Below are 17,274 nucleotides of genomic sequence, written 5' to 3'. Positions count from 1 at the left end.
CCTTCGTTTACAGTTGGAGATTTTACGACTTCACCTTGTTTGTGAATAAAACGTGTAATTTAAAAAACTGTTATCATCTTTAAATCCCAAATGAATCGTGTTAATATTGTATATTGCTGTTTCAGTTTTTAAAACGTGTCGATGTAAATATTCAAAACATTAAACAGCTTTCCATTTGTGTAGTTTAAAAGGAAACTGTATTTTTCGAGAGTTTTTGAAGGCCGCAGTGAAAGGAAAGGAAGGCACCCTGGCAACGCTGTCACCCAAAAAAAAACTAACAACGTTTCGCGTTTTTACAGTTTACACTCTTTGCGCGACTCGCATTTTTTTGTCAAATATGTATTTGAATATCATACTAAGTTACCTAATGTTGCATTAGGTGCCATAAATGAGATTTTAACGCGTTCGAAATGGTGTTTTTCAACGAGCCTAGCTAGCCTAGCGTTAGCCTAGCCTCGCCTTTCTTCGTAGAGTGACGTTAGCATCGAGCTAAAGCTAAAGCGTCACCGATCGATTATGGCGATTGTGTCCGGCTCTTGCACCCGGGTCAACGGCTCCCGGAGCGGGCCCTCGGCGGCGGCAGCGGCGGCTCCCGTCCCGTCTCAGTCGTACGGCCAGTCGCAGCCGATGATAGCCGTGTGGGAATGGCAGGACGACCATGGCCACTGGCGGCCGTACAGCGGCCAGGTGAGCGCCTACATCGAGCGCTGCCTGTCCCCGCGGGGCCACCGCGGGGGCGCACCCGGCGCCTCCACCATCTGCCTGGGACAGTCGGACCCCGGCCTGTCGCCCTATCTCATCGACGTGGCCACCCTCAAGCAGTTCAGACAGGACACGGGTGAGTGGTTGAAACATGTTGAAGTGTCACACACTCGTTACTTTTGGCTGCATTTGAAAGGCCCTGCTAAGTAGTTTAGCATGTTAGCATGACAGACGCGCTTGTTGTCATCGGAATGTTGACACAGCTGCTGCGCCAGATTAACCGGACAGACCAGGCAGAAAGTGATGTTTGTGTATTTTTGTGATAAGATATTAAGATTGTTGACACGTAACTGTCTACGTTTGGACAGTTTTCGTAAAAAAATAAAATTAAAATCATTTAACGTACAAACTTAATGGAAGGGGGAAACTACGGTGGCCGAACTACACGAGGAAAAAACGCGACAAGCAAATTTAACATTGCATTGTTATTTAACAGAAATTATTTTCAAGTACACATAGAAGTTGAATTGTTTAGTATGCTCGTAACCTATTTTACTTTATCAAATCACCACTCCCCATTATAATGACCACCTGAAAAGCTATTATTTGGGGTTTTATCGTTATAATATAACGCACTCATATGAAGTTAAAGCAAGGCTAGTTGGTTAGCAGGGGTGACTTTTAATATTGTTTGTTTTCCAGGGAAGACCCGGTCGGTGCGGCGCTCCCTGTTTGCCCAGTCGTCGGGCCTGGGCAGCGGCGTGTACTGGGAGTGGGCCAACGACGAGGGCGGCTGGACGCCGTACGAGACGCGCACGTCCATCCTCCTGGAGCACAGCTACCAGGCCCGACAGGGCACGGCCGACCTGGGCCCGCACTGTTACAACTACATTGTGGACCTCACCTCCCTGGTCCAAGTAAACAAGTCGTCGGGCTTCAGGCGGCAGGTGCGACGGCAGTGCAACCTGCCCTACCCGCTGGCCTCCTTCGGACCTCCGGCCATCCCTTCGGGGCCCTCTGCGCTCCCCATCGCCACCCTGCCTTCCTCCTCCTCTTCCTCCTCCACCTCTTCCACCTCCTCCGGGGGCCCGGCCTGCTCCTGCCAGCAGTGTCTTAGCCACGGGGCCACGGGTCCCATGCCCAGTCGATCTCGACACTCTTTCTCGTCAGGCAGCCTGAACCGGCCCACCCTGCCGGGGACGGGCAGGGTGGCGGCGGCAGCCCACCCGACCTCCGTCTACTCCCCATACCCGCGCAGGCCCCTCTCCGTCGGGGGGATGTCCTGGGGCACCCCCTGGCCTCCACCGCCTTCTGCTAGCCAGTTAGCCGCACCCCTTCTGAGCAGCTCTTCGAGTGCTAACGGCCTAAGGTTAGTATCTACTTTGTTTTGCTGATTGGGAAAATTACGTGACAGATGTGTTTATTTGTCCTGTGTGGATGAAGCTTCTGGCAACTATTTGGGGCATATTAGGCTCTATTGTCTTAAATACAGTCATCCTTGATTTGGTAGACCTGAACAATTCATCAACACTATAATGTGGTAGAAAGTAGGGCTGTCAATATTAATCGACGAGTAATCGATTATCAAATTAATTGACAACTGTTTTAATAATCGAGTAATCGTTTGGAGCCATTTTTTAATCTAAAATTTTCCAAATACTCTAATTTCAGCATATCACTGATTCACTTCACTGATTTCTGAGTCCTTAATGAAAGAAGACTGATTATCTTCTCTTTAATCAAAATAAGACATTTGCAAACGTCTGTTTTTAATCCCTATACAAATACGAAGTACAAAATAACCACCAATCACGGGTAAATGAACACTAATCAGGAAAAAAATATTTTTGTAATACCTTTTAAAGGTGCATTGTGCCGTTTAAAAGGGTAATGTTAAAACTTTTTCTACATCATGCATGCTCCACCAATGCCCAGATGAGTACGAAGAGCCCTGACAGTTTTACTCTGATTGCACCTAACAGCTTTTATCTTCCCTTTATAGTAGAGTGTGCGGACCCCACACTCCACAGTTTCTTTGGGGAGGGAAGTGGCGGAGTTTTTCTTACCTCATTTGAAGTCATGTCTTCCTTTGTCAACTGTGGCTGTTGCTTTAAGATCGTGCACGTACTCACACGCGCACCATGAACGAGCCTGACACAGATGCTGCAGTTACGTTTTGGGCCAGAGGTTGTGGCAGTCTCAAGTAAAAAAAAAAAAAAGTGACAAACTGCACAAAGATTCTTTAATACAAAATTTAAATACAAAATTAAAATTAAAACGATTAATTGATTGAATAATCAATAGATTAATTGACTCTAAAGCTATTCAATAGTGACAGCACTAGTAGAAAGTAATTTTTAAATCGTAAAGGCTGCGATTTTGGAAGAAGAAAAAAATATATATAGTAAAAGCCCAACTGCCCGCCAGGCCTATTAAGCACTGGGGGAAACACTGGACTGTCTAGATAGGTTAATTTTGATGTAAGCAAGGACATCAAATAAATGCTAAAAATTTAATTGCTTTAGCCTTTCGATTTCCATTCGTAAATCAGAGCACTCTTTCAATATCCAATAATTTGATATCCAATCAATATGTTGAATTGTCTGATCTGTACTCGTGTGCACTTCCTGCCCCTCAGCGGTCAAAAGCTGCTGTGCTTTAATGAGGAGTCATTAACATGCTTGTCACTTACGCGGTCGCCCTCCTCACAAGAAAGCTAAATTCCTCTTTATTATCACGGCTGACACGTTTCCTGCTATTCTGCCAAGTGATCAATTATTTGTTATTTCACACGGTGGTGGTGATCGAGTAGGAAAAGAGCAGGAAGCACACACTTGTTTTAAGATTAATGACCAAGTGTGTTTTTTTTCACCCCCCTCCCCTCTGCCAGCGTTCCCTCTATCCCCGTTCAGCTCAACGGATCCACCAGCGTCAGCTCGGCCCTGGCAGGTAAAACACTCAAAACGCTTCCTTCCTGTCTACACAGAGTAGCTCCGCCCACTTTTCGCACAGCTTTTTTTTTTTCTAAGGTGATTTATAATCTGGTTTTGATGGTTTATGTACGTCTGTTCTCTCTCTGCTTTGGTCTTGTCAAGACCCTCCTAACACCCATCTTAACAAATAGAATCAGGAGCCACTTTATTCATTAAGTAAGCAAAGAAAGAATAAAAAAAATACTTTGTATATGCATGTATTATTTACTTAAAGTATTAAAGTATATTTCTGTATATTTCTATAAACTAAAATGAACATGAATTAAATATTTAGTAACACTTAAAAATATATGTACACATTTTAAAATTTATGTTAAATAGTAGAAAAATGAAAAACAAGAAAATGTATCTGGTAGTTATCCATGTAAAAAAAAAAAAAAAGTTATTTAAAAATGTGTATGCATATTTTGACATTTAATCACCAAAAATCTATTTTGGATTTGGAGAAAGGCATTTTTCATTGCGGCAATACACGAGTCGCAATTGGAGCATCCGTCGCAGCTCTCACATACGTTTTTATTTTTGAATGTGTTCCTTTCTGCTCCTGCACCTCACCTGCTTTGCCCCACCTCACCTTGACCCCGCCCCCTGCCCCGCTCCAGGCATGGCCTCCATTTTGATGTCAGCAGTCGGACTGGGCGTGCACTTCACCACCACCGCCCCCCTCTCGCAGCCTCCTCCACCGCCGCATCAGCATCTGCCGCCCCAACAATTCTCGCTCCCGCCGCCGCTGCCGCCTGCCGTCCAGTTCCCCCCCGCCAGCCGGCTCGGCAAGCCCCCCGGCAGCAGCAGCAGCGGCGGTTCAGTTAAGAGAGCCAAGCGGCAGCACAGGAGAGGTAGCTAAACACGTCGCTCGCTCGCTCGCCCGCCCGCCCTTGGAGGAGCATCTCGTCATCTTTCCTTCTCCCGTCCCCACATTTTGTCTTGTGCTTCTGATCACCTGTCATCCATCCATCCATTTTCCGTAGTGGTACCTCAAAAAGGTGAGGGGTCTGACTTGTAACTTTTAAGTCCAAACATTCCGATCTTTCTGTGTATCCGATGCCAGGTGGGAGAAAGTCTAAGTGTTTGCCTCAAAGCACGCCACTCAAAGGGAGAATGGCCATAGTTTGGAAATCATTTGACACTCACGTCACTCACCAGGCCAGGCCCCGCCTTGTACACTCACACACATAGCCCTGTTGTTTTGAAAGCACGTCGTCGTCATCAAGTCATCTGTTCTTTTCATCGCTTTCTCCTCATTTCCCATCATTGATTGTCTTGTCCATGCTACCCGCTAACTCGCTTTTGCTTGCTGGACGAAATCATGTCAGGTGGGTGGGGGGGGGGGCGGGGGTGATAATTGTAACGTTCCAGGATACGATTCCAAAGGCCATGTTTTGTTTCAGCTTCCACTCAGAGAGCCGAGGAAGTGATCCGGCGTTACATGGAGGTGGTGCCCGGCGTCCCGGATGAGGTGGTGCCCGCCTGCTCGCATATTTCCCACATTTTTATCAACAGTCCCATTTTTGGGGTCTGACAACCTTCCGTCCCAACTCCCAGGATTGCATCATCTGCATGGATCAACTGTCCAATCCGTCCGGCTACGAGACGCAGCCGCCGCCGCCACCGGCTACGGCGGAGGAGGGCGGCCAGGGCATTTTGCCGGACGCTGTGGGGAAGTTCGTCAAGTGCGGCCACACACTGCATATGCTCTGCATGCTGGCCATGTACAACAATGGCACCAAGGTACGAATTGGGTAAAATGTCTGTCATGCTAAAGTGGTGGTACATTTGATTGTTAGGAGCATAAATGGGCAATATTTTATTCATTTTTATTAAATTTAGATAATGTAAAATTATAACTATAGGGTTGTTTTTTAATTATTAAATATATATATTTTTTTTAAAACGAACAGTTGATTCATTTGAATTTTTTTTTTTTTGATGAAAGACTAGACTATACTTTTATGGAAACCTTTTGAGTCTTAGCATAAAAATATGAATATTTTTTTTAATCAAATGTACTTTTTGAAATTATTTTCAGATTTTAACTTCATAAATCATTAGCATAAGAGCATAAAATTTTGATCTTCCTGTTACCAAATCAATAAAATAAAGTTAAATGAATGTATTGTTTACCTTTTATTTATTTTTTGGGGACTTGTTTTAAAAAATATATATATATATTTTGATTGTTTTCCAAAAACATTAAAATACGACATCGGCAATGATGTCATTTGGCTAACGTAATTGTTTTAACAAACAAAAAAAACATTTTTTTTTTTTTATCAGAATATACGGATATGTAAACAATTACATTAGTTTCAAAGATTTTAGATGAAAGAATATACATGGAGTCGTGTAAAATGTTTTGAGTAAATAGACAATTATTTTGACTAATTATTTATCAGAATAGAAAAAAAGAGTATAGTTTTAGAAAGATGATGAAAAAAATCAAATTTATCAGAGTAAGTTATTATGCGAAGAAATAAGTAGTTAATCCTGTAAAATTGATTTGGATGAATTAGGTATAACACATAAAAAAAACCCAATTGAATTATGGCTTTAAAAACAAAAAAGCTGTTAAATGGAGTCTCCATGTATTTCCGTAACTCTTAAGTGGTTTACGCCGAAAGAGCATTCGATTGAATAGTCGCTCTCATTTGATCCGGTTTGCATTGATCAGTTTGAAAGCGAACGGACGCGGCTTTTATCTCCCCAGGATGGCAGCCTTCAGTGCCCTTCTTGTAAGACCATCTACGGCGAAAAGACGGGCACGCAGCCAAAAGGCAAGATGGAGATTTACAGCATCCCACAAGCGCTGCCGGGTCACCCGGACTGCGGCACCATCCAGATCATTTACAGCATCCCGCCCGGAATACAGGTGGGCCACGCCCCGTCGCCAGACACGTCCTCATAAGAAGCGCAACTGCTGATCATGGCTACTTTTGCCCTGGCGCCGCAGGGTCCCGAGCATCCCAATCCGGGACAGACCTTCACCTGCCGGGGATTCCCGCGCTTCTGCTTCTTGCCCGACAGCGACAAAGGCAGGAAGGTAATATAGTAAAAAACTTCTGCTAGCTTAATGCTAAAGTAACACACATGGTGCAGCAAAGTATTTCAAATTTCAAAGGCAATTAAAACTGGAGCCAAGTCAATCAAAATTCATGAAATGTGGTTGGAAAAGGATTATACAAAAATCCCCAACAACATAACCAACTCAAAACGCTACTAAGTGAATGTAACCAGTTTTCTCATTCTACCGAACCTACACGAGCCACAACAATGTGCCCTCTCGCGGGCATAAAAGGTTAGTTGACTTAGGCCCTGTTCACACAGAAGCAAAGCCGGCTTCGTTTCTCAAAAGAATCTTGTACACACAGAAACGTTTCAAGACATGCCAGTGTCCAGAAGAAGACGCTGAGGATGTTTAACGGCTGTAATGTATATGCCCAGTCTGGAGTGGCGCTGTAGCGCAGCCACAGGGAGTTTACGGAAAGCGTAGAAGAAGAATCAGTAAAGAGGACGAACCACTGATCTCAATATATATGACTGGATAGCCGATAGGCTAAGATTTTTGAAGCCGCAAGGCCGCCATATTTCTCCTCCCAAAGAAACGTTTCTCTGCATACAATTCTATACATTTACAGTATCGAAATTGGACATTTGAGACGGTGTTTATTAGAAACAGAATGCTTTATGATGTTTTACATTTATTAAACATAAACAAGAGGACTTCAGACATTTTACTTGCCTTAAATACAGGTATAAATTATATGCTTAATAATGTTTACAGGAGGAAACGTATATTTTTATTCAAGAATTATAACTGTAATTCAACACAAAATGACTCCAATATCTAATATTGACTAAGGAACTGAGTGATAAAAGAAAAAGGGGGTCTTCAAAGCAGCATATACCGTTACCATACTTGTTAATTTTCTTTTTTTCCTTTTTGTTTTACTTAACCCTATACTGAGATCCTACGAGCTGTATATGTCTAATCTGTACGGATATGTATCGTTTATACACTAGTCTGCTCGCAAGATGGGAGGAGTAAGATGGCTGCCCTGTCGCTTCAACGGCTTGCACGGGCGTGTATGGGCTATCGGCTATCCACTAGTATACACAGATCAGTGAGACGAACACAGGATCATTGACAATAGCGGGTGATTCAAGTGCAACATCATCACGCAAAATATTTTTCTGTAAAAGCAGAAGCAAGCTAAAGAGATTGCTCAAAACGACGACGACATAACGATCCGCCATTGTTGTCGAGAGACTGGCGGTTATTGGAGAGAATTGGAGCATACGTCATCAGACTGGAGGGGTACCCCGCGTATGGGATCCACATTGGAACATACGGTGCGCGTTTTGAAATCTTTCCACTCTGAAGCCCGGTTCTAAAAGTGATCGATTTCAAGCTCCGAAACGGCGGCGCATTGTGGACGAACTGCCCAAATGGTAAGCAACTTGTGCGGATAAATTGAAACGGGCTTTCGTGTTGACGAGGCCTTAGATATATATATTTTAGCAGATTGGGTATTACGTCATGAACCGGTCCCTTACAGAAAATTGAGGCATATTAACGAACATGTGCTGGCTTGAACATAAAATATTGGCCACCAGGTGGCACAGTTGCTCATTTTAAAATTATATTCAAGCAAAAATATTGGCTCCAATACTACCACTAAATATTTCAATTCCCTATTAAAAGTTGTTCTATATTTTTGTAAAGTCCTCGTTTGTTTGATAAATTAATATGAAAGTTTCCAGATTTGTGCAACCTGGTCAAACGTCTCCTAAGGGTTTGTTTACTTTTGTCGCCATCACAAAACACTTCAGCTTTTGCCCGCCAGAAAAACTTCTGACATCACGCCGAATTGACCCCAACCCCCGTCAATTCCCATCTCCTCCATTTTGTTCGTGCGTCCGAAGGTTCTGGAGCTGCTGAAGGTGGCGTGGATGCGCCGCCTCATCTTCACGGTGGGCACATCCAGCACCACCGGAGAGCCCGACACGGTGGTGTGGAACGGCATCCACCACAAGACGGAGATGATGTCCAACCTGTCGGGTCACGGCTTCCCGGACCCCAACTACCTGGACAACGTCCTGTCGGAGCTGGCCTCTCAGGGCGTGACCGAGGACTGCCTCAAGGGCCCCGGATGCAGCTGCTAAGTCACTGGCTGACAAAAAAAAAAAAAGTTCAGATCCTCCTACTGGAATGGAACCTATTTTACACCGGGCCGCGGTATAAACGCCACCATACAGGCACTGGAATCGGGGAGAAGAACCCGACAATTTTTCCGCCTTCGGAAATGAGATCAGAGCCGTAACAGAGGCTGGAATTGCAAAGTGAACACAGTCGCGGTGATGTCCTGCCTTCTGGTACGGTTCCGAAAATTCCCTTTTTTGTATATTCTTCGTTTTGAACTTCATTCACATTGTCTCCACAACCCTCTTGTCCTGCTCGGTTGCCATGACGACACCGGCACTTCAACTCTCATAAAGCACTTTAGTTGTGGCGGCGCAGAAAACTGCGATTTAAAAAAAAAAAAAAAAAAGGAAAAAAATTGGGGGGTGGGGGGTTATGCAATTGAAAGCGTAGCAAAGCAACGCCACATTAGCCTACTTAGGGAGAGAAAAGAACATTTTTTTAAATTAATAAACAAGTGGTGCCCACAAACTTACTTTCTAACACTTGTAATTAACTCTTTGACTGCCAGACGTTTTCAGAAAAGGGATGCCATGGGTGCCAGCCGATTTAAGCATTTTTGAGTGATCTTTCAAGGTCCACAGAAAATTATGTGTTTGGACTATGGAAACACACATACTACCAAATGAAAGATTGGACTCTCATCTTTCATCAGAAAAAAAAGTTTGTTTCTACCTTATTCTGTTTTTCAGTAATTAACAATAGAAAATGGTTAGTTTCACCTCTGTTTTGAAAAAACGTATTTTAACGTCTTTGGCACTCCTCCATAGGATTTTACTAAACGTTATTTAACGTTTTTGGCAGTCAAAGAGTTAAGTTAGTATTTTAATTAATTAATTAAAACGGTGCAGGTTCCTGCACCGTTTTCACCAACTCTCAGCTTGTCAGCTACCGAATTGAGCGGCTATTTGGCGTACGTTCTCTTGGTTAGCGTTGTAGCCGAATCATGCACGGCTTGACTGCCAATCTGAAAACAAAAGTCAAGAAGGCGCTCCAACAGTGACAATCAAGGCCTCACTTCCTGTACTCACAGTAAATGTTTCGCCTCTTGGGGCACATGTCACTGCAATAATAAAAAAAAACAATGACGTCGACAAAGAGACTCTGTGGTATCAATCGGGAAACACACACCCAAAAAAAAAAAAAAAAAAACGCAAGCAAGGCAACACATTTTATTTGGAAAGGCCTAATTGGCGTTAAGGTACAGCATGTTTACATGGGGGTTAGTCATCATAGCATTCTTTACTGTTAAGTCAGGGACGGGCCCTGCTTGTTACATTCAGATCGACTGGTTTGTTTTAGCCACGTAATATTATGGTACATATAAAGCCGTTGGAGCATTTAGTCCGTATCCTTGATATCCAGCCAAAGGTCCATGGACAAGGACACTTTTCCACAAGTTGACATCTGTTCTGTATGCTACTAGTACTAATAAAGAAGTGCTAGATGTTAACTGGTAATATTGTAAAAGTCGAAGTTGTCCTACTACTGTGCAGAAATGTCATACAGTAGCAGAAAAAACATCCTGAAACTTGATAAAGAGAATATTGAATAAACGCTTGAACGGCTTTTAATAAATGTGCTAACGTACAAAAGGCTGTGATAATCTCAAAGCTCCTTCAGGGGGTGTCCATACACTGGATACAAAAATTTATTCAAATGGCATGAAAGAAAAAACAAAAACGGAATTAGCGTCTTGCGCTAGGTAGCCATCAGCTGTAACAAAGATTTCAGATGGGTTAACATCTTATTCTCTACTCTAGCAGGCAATCTGTTAGCTGGAATGATGTAAAATGTTAATTCTTATGCTAGCTGGCCGTCTAGCTACACTGGCTAGCTGTTGACCAATTAAATCGACCTATGTTAGCTTTTCTTGCTAGCAATCTACCAACTGAAGTCGACCACTACGTCCAGCTCGAGTGAACGTACGTAGACTAATGCATTGGCTTCTTGTGTTAGCTATCTACAAATAATAATTATAATATATATATATTATATAATAATTAACTGGAATGAAGACAGACTGCTGTATTGGTTTTCCTTTTTAAACTACAAATCCAGAGTATGGGCCCCCCGCTAAGCGTTAGTGTTTTTGTTAGCATCCCTGCACATGGCGATGTTAGAGTTTAATAAATAGAATAAATAAAAAAGGTACAAACATTAGCATATGATGTCACTGTGACTTATAATGTCAGTAATAACAGTGTGGATGCTAATCACACACGCACACACAATGTGACTTTTTTTTTTTGTGCTAACGTTAAGCAAACAAAACAAAAGCTGATAATCATCATCATCATCATCGTCATGGCAGATTGTTGACCACGCCATTTCTGGGCTCTGACTCCCTTCAGTAGTTGACTTTTCCAGGTACTTGCATGTTGACTCCACTGTAGTCCACCATGTACATGGGCCACTGCTGAGGACACAAAATGGCAGCAGTATGTCAGTCAAGTGGCTTTTTCTTGGGCTTATTTTGATCATCACCCGCCGAGTTGATTTCCAGAGCGACGATAGACGTTAGTTCCTCATGCTAACTAGCTACTAATTTCTTATCTGAAGACTGCTGGGTTAGCGTCTCTCGCTGTCTAGCCACAGGCAGCTAGGCTAGAGTGAAGATGTAGACTTCTTTGTTAGCGACACATGCTACCAACCTGACTGGTAAGCTCTAAAGTGCAGCTGTATTAGCTTCTTGTGCTAAATAGCTGCCAAATATTTAGCTGTATTTATACTGTCAGCTTGGTTTATCACGTTATCGCTAAATTGCTACGTTAGCGTCTTCCACTTTGGAAGTTCCACTGCATTTTCCACATCCCCCATTTTGTTTTGTATCAAATGTTAATATGAGACATGTACCATGACAGGAATCTGATTAGCCGACGGGGCCTGCTCTGTGGAGGAGGGGGCGGGGCTTCGGTGGGTCTCCTGGACTCGTTTGCGCTTCCGTCGACTAGTCGAGGCTTCGGGCGCTAACGCTATGGCAACAAAAACAAATTGTTTAACAAAATGGTGGCTAACATGAGGCAGCAGTAGACGTGATGGTGATTATCCAAATGTGTGTACCTGTGTTGCAAGGCTGACTACACAGTTCTGAAAAAGGCCTGTGAGAGACAGAAGAGCTAACATTAACATACAGTAGCTGTTAGCATTGCATCAATTTTAGCTTTTACACGCTAGCTAATGGGATATTAGTATTTAACCCATCTCAGCAGATTAGTATCTGACAAGGAAATGCTCTAAAAATGAAAATTGTGGGTCTAGGCAGTTTGTTAGCGTGCTAGCCTTTATTTTTTGGGGAGGTGTTGTTGATGTACAAGGCCATATTGGTAGGGTGTTAGCATTCTAGCTGTTAGCATTGTTAGAATTTCAAAGATTTTGGACGGAGATTTCACCAATGTTTATAAAAGGGCTACTATATAGGTGAACTTTCCAGACTAAAAGCAGGTAAAATGGAAAATCTAGTATTAAATCGTTGTCCAGGGTAGCTGGTAGCTTTCATTAGGCTACCGCTAACACGTCTTGCTCACTGTAGCTGGGTCTTGACGCTGAAGCTAATTTTGTCTTTGGCGTGGAGGATCCTCTCCAGGCAGGCGGCGTCGTAGGCACCCGGGTTCCGGAAGGGCACGTCTTCGGGGAGGCCGTCTACCTCCACACTCTCTGGGCTGCCACGGATCAGCTTGTACGGCACGGCCACTGCACGGTCCAGCCCCAGAGCCTCGCCTAGAAACGTGAAGCTAATGATGTTAACAACACCACATATGATAATGTTATTTAAAAAAGAAAAAAAATTACCATATTTCTTGTTAAACAGCTCCTTGACCTGCTCACGGAGGACCACCTTATCCCCGACTCGGTTAACGTCGTTGTCGTCGTCGTCTACCAGAAGATAAATTGTATTTATTGACAAGCTAAACTACCAACAGTTAGCAACAACTCACCATTTATGGTGGCATACGCCTTCTTGAGTAAAGTGACCCGGCGAGGTGCTGAAGAACATTGGAGGTTTTAATGACAGTTCTTAATCAAGGGACCAATTTTAGTCCTTGTTGGTCTACGCTTACCAGGCTTTGGAATGAGGCCTTGGAACGGTCTGAAAATCCACCAAATCGACAGGCAATGGAAATGTTTATCATTTGACAGCGACAGCATTAAAAGCACAAGTACACAACATGTGGCGCTAACCTGGTGATAGTGAAGTTGATTTTGTCGGCGACCGCCAGTATGCGCTCCAGGTTCTGAGAGCCGAAGGTGCAGGGTTTCCGGAAGGGGATCCCGGGCGGGAGTCCCTCGATGATAACCGAGTCCGGGTTGTTCTTGATGCGCTTGTAAGGCACTTGCACCGGGTACTTGATGCCCAGCGCCTCGCCGTACTTCCTGTTGAACAGATCCTGGACCTGCTCCCGCAGCGTGTTGGCCAGGTCGATCCTGGACAGTTTGGACTCCAGGCACTCTGAAGACAAACAGCACTTTCAACGTTTGTGTTCGATCGTCAAGTCGTGTCAACAATTTTCATTTTCACTAAAGCAACCTTCTTCGCTTTAGGCTGTTTTACTGGATTTTGACGGATTTTAAAAGGCCCACAGAATATTGTGTTCTATTGCTATAGAAACATGCAACCTATAAAAAGAAAGATTAAGAGTGCCTTCTTTTATCAGGAAGAGAAAGTATATTTCTATCTGTTTCCGTTTTGTAGCAATTAGCATTAGAATATAGCTTAAGTTTCATCATTATTCACAAACTTGTTAAAGACTCTGGGGAAAAAGCTTTTTGCAACATGGCCCTGGCTGATCTCTTATACTCCACTGCCACCTGCTGGGCGTTTTTTGTAATAACTACTATTGCTTTAAGCGACCTCGCTGCATCAAAGCCTTCTGTATGCTTTAGCATAAAAAAACTAAACTTTTTGGGACCATGGTAATATTTAAAATAGAACGTTTTTATACGTTTTTGGGAGCAAAATGAGTTCAAAAGAATGACACCGTTGTACCTGAGAAAGCGGGTCTTTTGGACAACACCGCAGCATCCTCCGTCAGCGGCGTCACTTCCTTGGCGTCCAGCTCTTTATGGAGGAACCATTCAAAAGGTCAAACTTTTAAATAAGAACTACCAAGAAACCAAAACCGTCACAGGAAAATCCCTGCCAAGTCAAAATTGTACCCAGACTTTTCACTTTGACTTACCCGTGTCGCAGACGGAAGGCATCTCTTGTTTGACCTGCTCGCTCAGCAGCTTGGGCCTACGAACAAGACAAAATATGCGCTTAACGTTTCGTACGAGGCAAGCGCGCGAGTATTATGCAGGACCAAAACTGCCAAAATTAAAAAATAAATAAATGATTAAATAAATGAATAAAAGTGAAAATAATAATGGATATAAATAATATAATTATAATTCAAAAATTAAATACAAAAAAAATTAATATAATTGGAAATTAAAAACGACAAAGAATATATATATATATATATATATATATATATATACCACAGCGTCTGGTGGCCGGGCCTATACCCATGGGGACCGGCCGGGCACAGCCCGAAAAGGCAACATGGGTCCCCCTTCCCATGGGCTCACCACCGGTGGAAGGGGCCAAAGGGGTCGGGTGCGCAGTGAGTTGGGTGGCAGCCAAAGGTGGGGGCCTTGGCGGTCTGACCCCCGGCTACTGAAGCTAGCTCTGGGGACATGGAATGTCACCTCTCTGACAGGGAAGGAGCTCGAGCTGGTGTGCGAGGCTGAGAAGTTCCGACTAGATATAGTCGGACTCACCTCCACACACGGCTTGGGTTCTGGTACCAATCCTCTCGAGAGGGGCTGGACCCTCTTCCACTCTGGAGTTGCCCACGGTGAGAGGCGCAGAGCAGGTGTGGGCATACTCATTGCCCCCCAGCTAGCCGCCTGTACGTTGGGGTTTACCCCGGTGAATGAGAGGGTAGCCTCCCTCCGCCTTCGGGTGGGGGGACGGGTCATGACTGTTGTTTGTGCTTATGCACCGAACAGCAGCTCAGAGTACCCACCCTTTCTGGAGTCCTTGGAGGGTGTGCTGGAGAGCGCACCCCCTGGGGACTCCCTCGTTCTACTGGGGGACTTCAACGCTCACGTGGGTAATGACAGTGAGACGTGAGGGCGTGATTGGGAGGAATGGCCCCCCCCGATCGAAACCCGAGTGGTGTTTTGTTATTGGACTTCTGTGCTCGCCACGGACTGTCCATAACGAACACCATGTTCAAGCACAAGAGTGTCCATATGTGCACCTGGCACCAGGACACCCTAGGCCATAGTTCGATGATCGACTTTGTAGTCGTGTCATCGGACTTGCGGCCGTATGTGTTGGACACTCGGGTTAAGAGAGGGGCGGAGCTGTCAACTGATCTCCACCTGGTGGTGTGTTGGCTCCGATGGCGGGGTAAGATGCCGGTCCGACCAGGCAGGCCCAAACGTACTGTGAGGGTCTGCTGGGAACGTCTGGCAGAATCCCCTGTCAGAAAGAGTTTCAACGCCCATCTCCGGCAGAGCTTCTCCATTGTCCCGGGGGAGGCGGGGGACATTGAGTCCGAGTGGACCATGTTCCGCGCTTCAATTGTTGAGGCGGCCGATCGGAGCTGTGGCCGTAAGGTGGTTGGTGCCTGTCGTGGCGGCAATCCTCCAACCCGCTGGTGGACACCAGTGGTAAGGGATGCCGTCAAGCTGAAGAAGGAGTCCTATCGGGCCTTTTTGGCCTGTGGGACTCCGGAGGCTGCTGACGGGTACCGGCTGGCCAAGCGGAATGCGGCTTTGGCGGTCGCTGAGGCAAAAACTCGGACATGGGAGGAGTTCGGTGAGGCCATGGAAAACGACTTCCGGACGGCTGCGAGGAAATTCTGGTCCACCATCCGGCGTCTCAGGAGAGGAAAGCAGTGCACCGTTAACACTGTGTATAGTGGAGACGGAGTGCTGTTGACCTCGACTCGGGACGTCGTGAACCGGTGGGGAGAGTACTTCGAAGACCTCCTCAATTCCACCAACACGCCTTCCTTTGAGGAAGCAGGGTCTAGGGACTCTGAGGTGGGCCCCCCTATCTCTGGGGTCGAAGTCGCCGAGGTGGTTGGAAAGCTTCTCGGTGGCAGGGCCTCGGGGGTGGATGAGATCCGCCCAGAGTTCCTAAAGGCTCTGGATGTTGTGGGGCTGTCGTGGTTGACACGTCTCTGCAGCATCGCGTGGACATCGGGGACGGTGCCTCTGGATTGGCAGACCGGGGTGGTGGTTCCCCTTTTTAAGAAGGGGGACCGGAGGGTGTGTTCCAACTTTAGAGGGATCACACTCCTCAGCCTCCCAGGTAAGGTCTATTCAGGGGTGCTGGAGAGGAGGGTCTGTCGGGAGGTCGAATCTCGGATCCAGGAGGAGCAGTGTGGTTTTCGTCCCGGCCGTGGAACAGTGGACCAGCTCTACACCCTCAGCAGGGTCCTCGAGGGTGCGTGGGAATTCGCCCAACCAGTCCACATGTGCTTTGTGGACTTGGAGAAGGCGTTTGACCGTGTCCCTCGGGGAGTTCTGTGGGGGGTGCTTCGGGAGCATGGGTTACCGAGCCCCCTGATACGGGCTATTCGGTCCCTGTACGACCGATGTCAGAGCCTGGTCCGCATTGCCGGCAGTAAGTCGAATTTGTTTCCGGTGAGGGTTGGACTCCGCCAAGGTTGCCCTTTGTCACCGATTCTGTTCATAACTTTTATGGACAGAATTTCTAGGCGTAGCCGAGGCGTTGAGGGGGTCCGGTTTGGTGGCCTCAGCATTGCATCTCTGCTTTTTGCAGATGATGTGGTGCTGTTGGCTTCATCAAGCCGTGACCTCCAGCTCTCACTGGAGCGGTTCGCAGCCGAGTGTGAAGCGGTTGGGATGAGGATCAGCACCTCCAAATCCGAGACCATGGTCCTCAGTCGGAAAAGGGTGGAGTGCCCTCTCCGGGTCGGGGAGGAGGTCCTGCCCCAAGTGGAGGAGTTCAAGTATCTTGGGGTCTTGTTCACGAGTGAGGGTAGGTTAGAGCGGGAGATCGACAGGCGGATCGGTGCAGCGTCTGCAGTGATGCGGACGCTGTATCGGTCCGTTGTGGTGAAGAAGGAGCTGAGCCGAAAGGCAAAGCTCTCGATTTACCGGTCGATCTACGTTCCTACCCTCACCTATGGTCACGAGCTGTGGGTCGTGACCGAAAGAACAAGATCCCGGATACAAGCGGCCGAAATGAGTTTCCTCCGCAGGGTAGCCGGGCTCTCCCTTAGAGATAGGGTGAGAAGCTCGGTCATCCGAGAGGGACTCAGCGTCGAGTCGCTGCTCCTCCACGTTGAGAGGAACCAGTTGAGGTGGCTCGGGCATCTGGTTCGGATGCCTCCTGGACGCCTCCCTGGGGAGGTGTTC

General features: G+C 45.8%; 2 protein-coding genes across 5 annotated transcripts in view; one reads left to right on the top strand and one right to left on the bottom strand.

The window, feature by feature from the left end:
* Positions 1-201: 201 nt before the first annotated feature.
* dtx2 (deltex 2, E3 ubiquitin ligase) lies at positions 202-11,185 on the top strand. 3 transcript variants are annotated; one of them, XM_077546127.1, is made up of 10 exons: positions 202-838; positions 1,405-2,071; positions 3,593-3,651; positions 4,298-4,531; positions 4,664-4,678; positions 5,084-5,151; positions 5,238-5,423; positions 6,400-6,561; positions 6,643-6,732; positions 8,616-11,185. In XM_077546127.1, exons 1-10 carry the CDS (start codon positions 517-519, stop codon positions 8,853-8,855), a joined length of 2,043 nt encoding a protein of 680 aa, XP_077402253.1. In that variant the 5' UTR covers positions 202-516; the 3' UTR covers positions 8,856-11,185. The 3 variants fall into 3 exon arrangements, with proteins under 3 accessions (XP_077402253.1, XP_077402254.1, XP_077402255.1); XM_077546128.1 differs by lacking the exon at positions 4,664-4,678 and having other exon boundaries at positions 203-838; XM_077546129.1 differs by lacking the exons at positions 4,298-4,531; positions 4,664-4,678 and having other exon boundaries at positions 203-838.
* The window catches only part of gtf2ird1 (GTF2I repeat domain containing 1), a 19,410-nt gene continuing 12,186 nt past the window's right edge, over positions 10,051-17,274 (bottom strand). The window contains exons 18-27 of one of the 2 annotated variants that reach the window (XM_077546124.1): positions 14,073-14,128; positions 13,880-13,951; positions 13,075-13,342; positions 12,954-12,982; positions 12,831-12,878; positions 12,685-12,768; positions 12,420-12,612; positions 11,956-11,993; positions 11,749-11,867; positions 10,051-11,308 (exon numbers count right to left, since the gene is read on the bottom strand). In XM_077546124.1, the coding sequence (XP_077402250.1) occupies positions 11,243-11,308; positions 11,749-11,867; positions 11,956-11,993; positions 12,420-12,612; positions 12,685-12,768; positions 12,831-12,878; positions 12,954-12,982; positions 13,075-13,342; positions 13,880-13,951; positions 14,073-14,128 (973 nt within the window). In that variant the 3' untranslated portion in view covers positions 10,051-11,242. Of the gene's footprint in view, positions 11,312-11,748; positions 11,868-11,955; positions 11,994-12,419; positions 12,613-12,684; positions 12,769-12,830; positions 12,879-12,953; positions 12,983-13,074; positions 13,343-13,879; positions 13,952-14,072; positions 14,129-17,274 lie in introns of both variants that reach the window. The other variant, XM_077546123.1, reaches the window with a different exon arrangement.

This window comes from Vanacampus margaritifer, chromosome 16 (genome assembly GCF_051991255.1).
Source record: "Vanacampus margaritifer isolate UIUO_Vmar chromosome 16, RoL_Vmar_1.0, whole genome shotgun sequence".
Classification (NCBI taxonomy): Eukaryota; Metazoa; Chordata; class Actinopteri; order Syngnathiformes; family Syngnathidae; genus Vanacampus; species Vanacampus margaritifer.
The sequence above is the reverse complement of the archived record's forward strand: the minus strand, read 5'-3'. Positions and strand labels throughout refer to the sequence as shown.

Coding starts and splice junctions, on each gene's coding strand:
- dtx2 (XM_077546127.1), top strand. CDS start 517: ATGGCGATTGTGTCCGGCTCTTGCACCCGGGTCAACGGCTCCCGGAGC. Junction 839..1,404: donor GCAGTTCAGACAGGACACGG/GTGAGTGGTTGA, acceptor TTTGTTTTCCAG/GGAAGACCCGGTCGGTGCGG. Junction 5,152..5,237: donor TGCCCGGCGTCCCGGATGAG/GTGGTGCCCGCC, acceptor CCCAACTCCCAG/GATTGCATCATCTGCATGGA.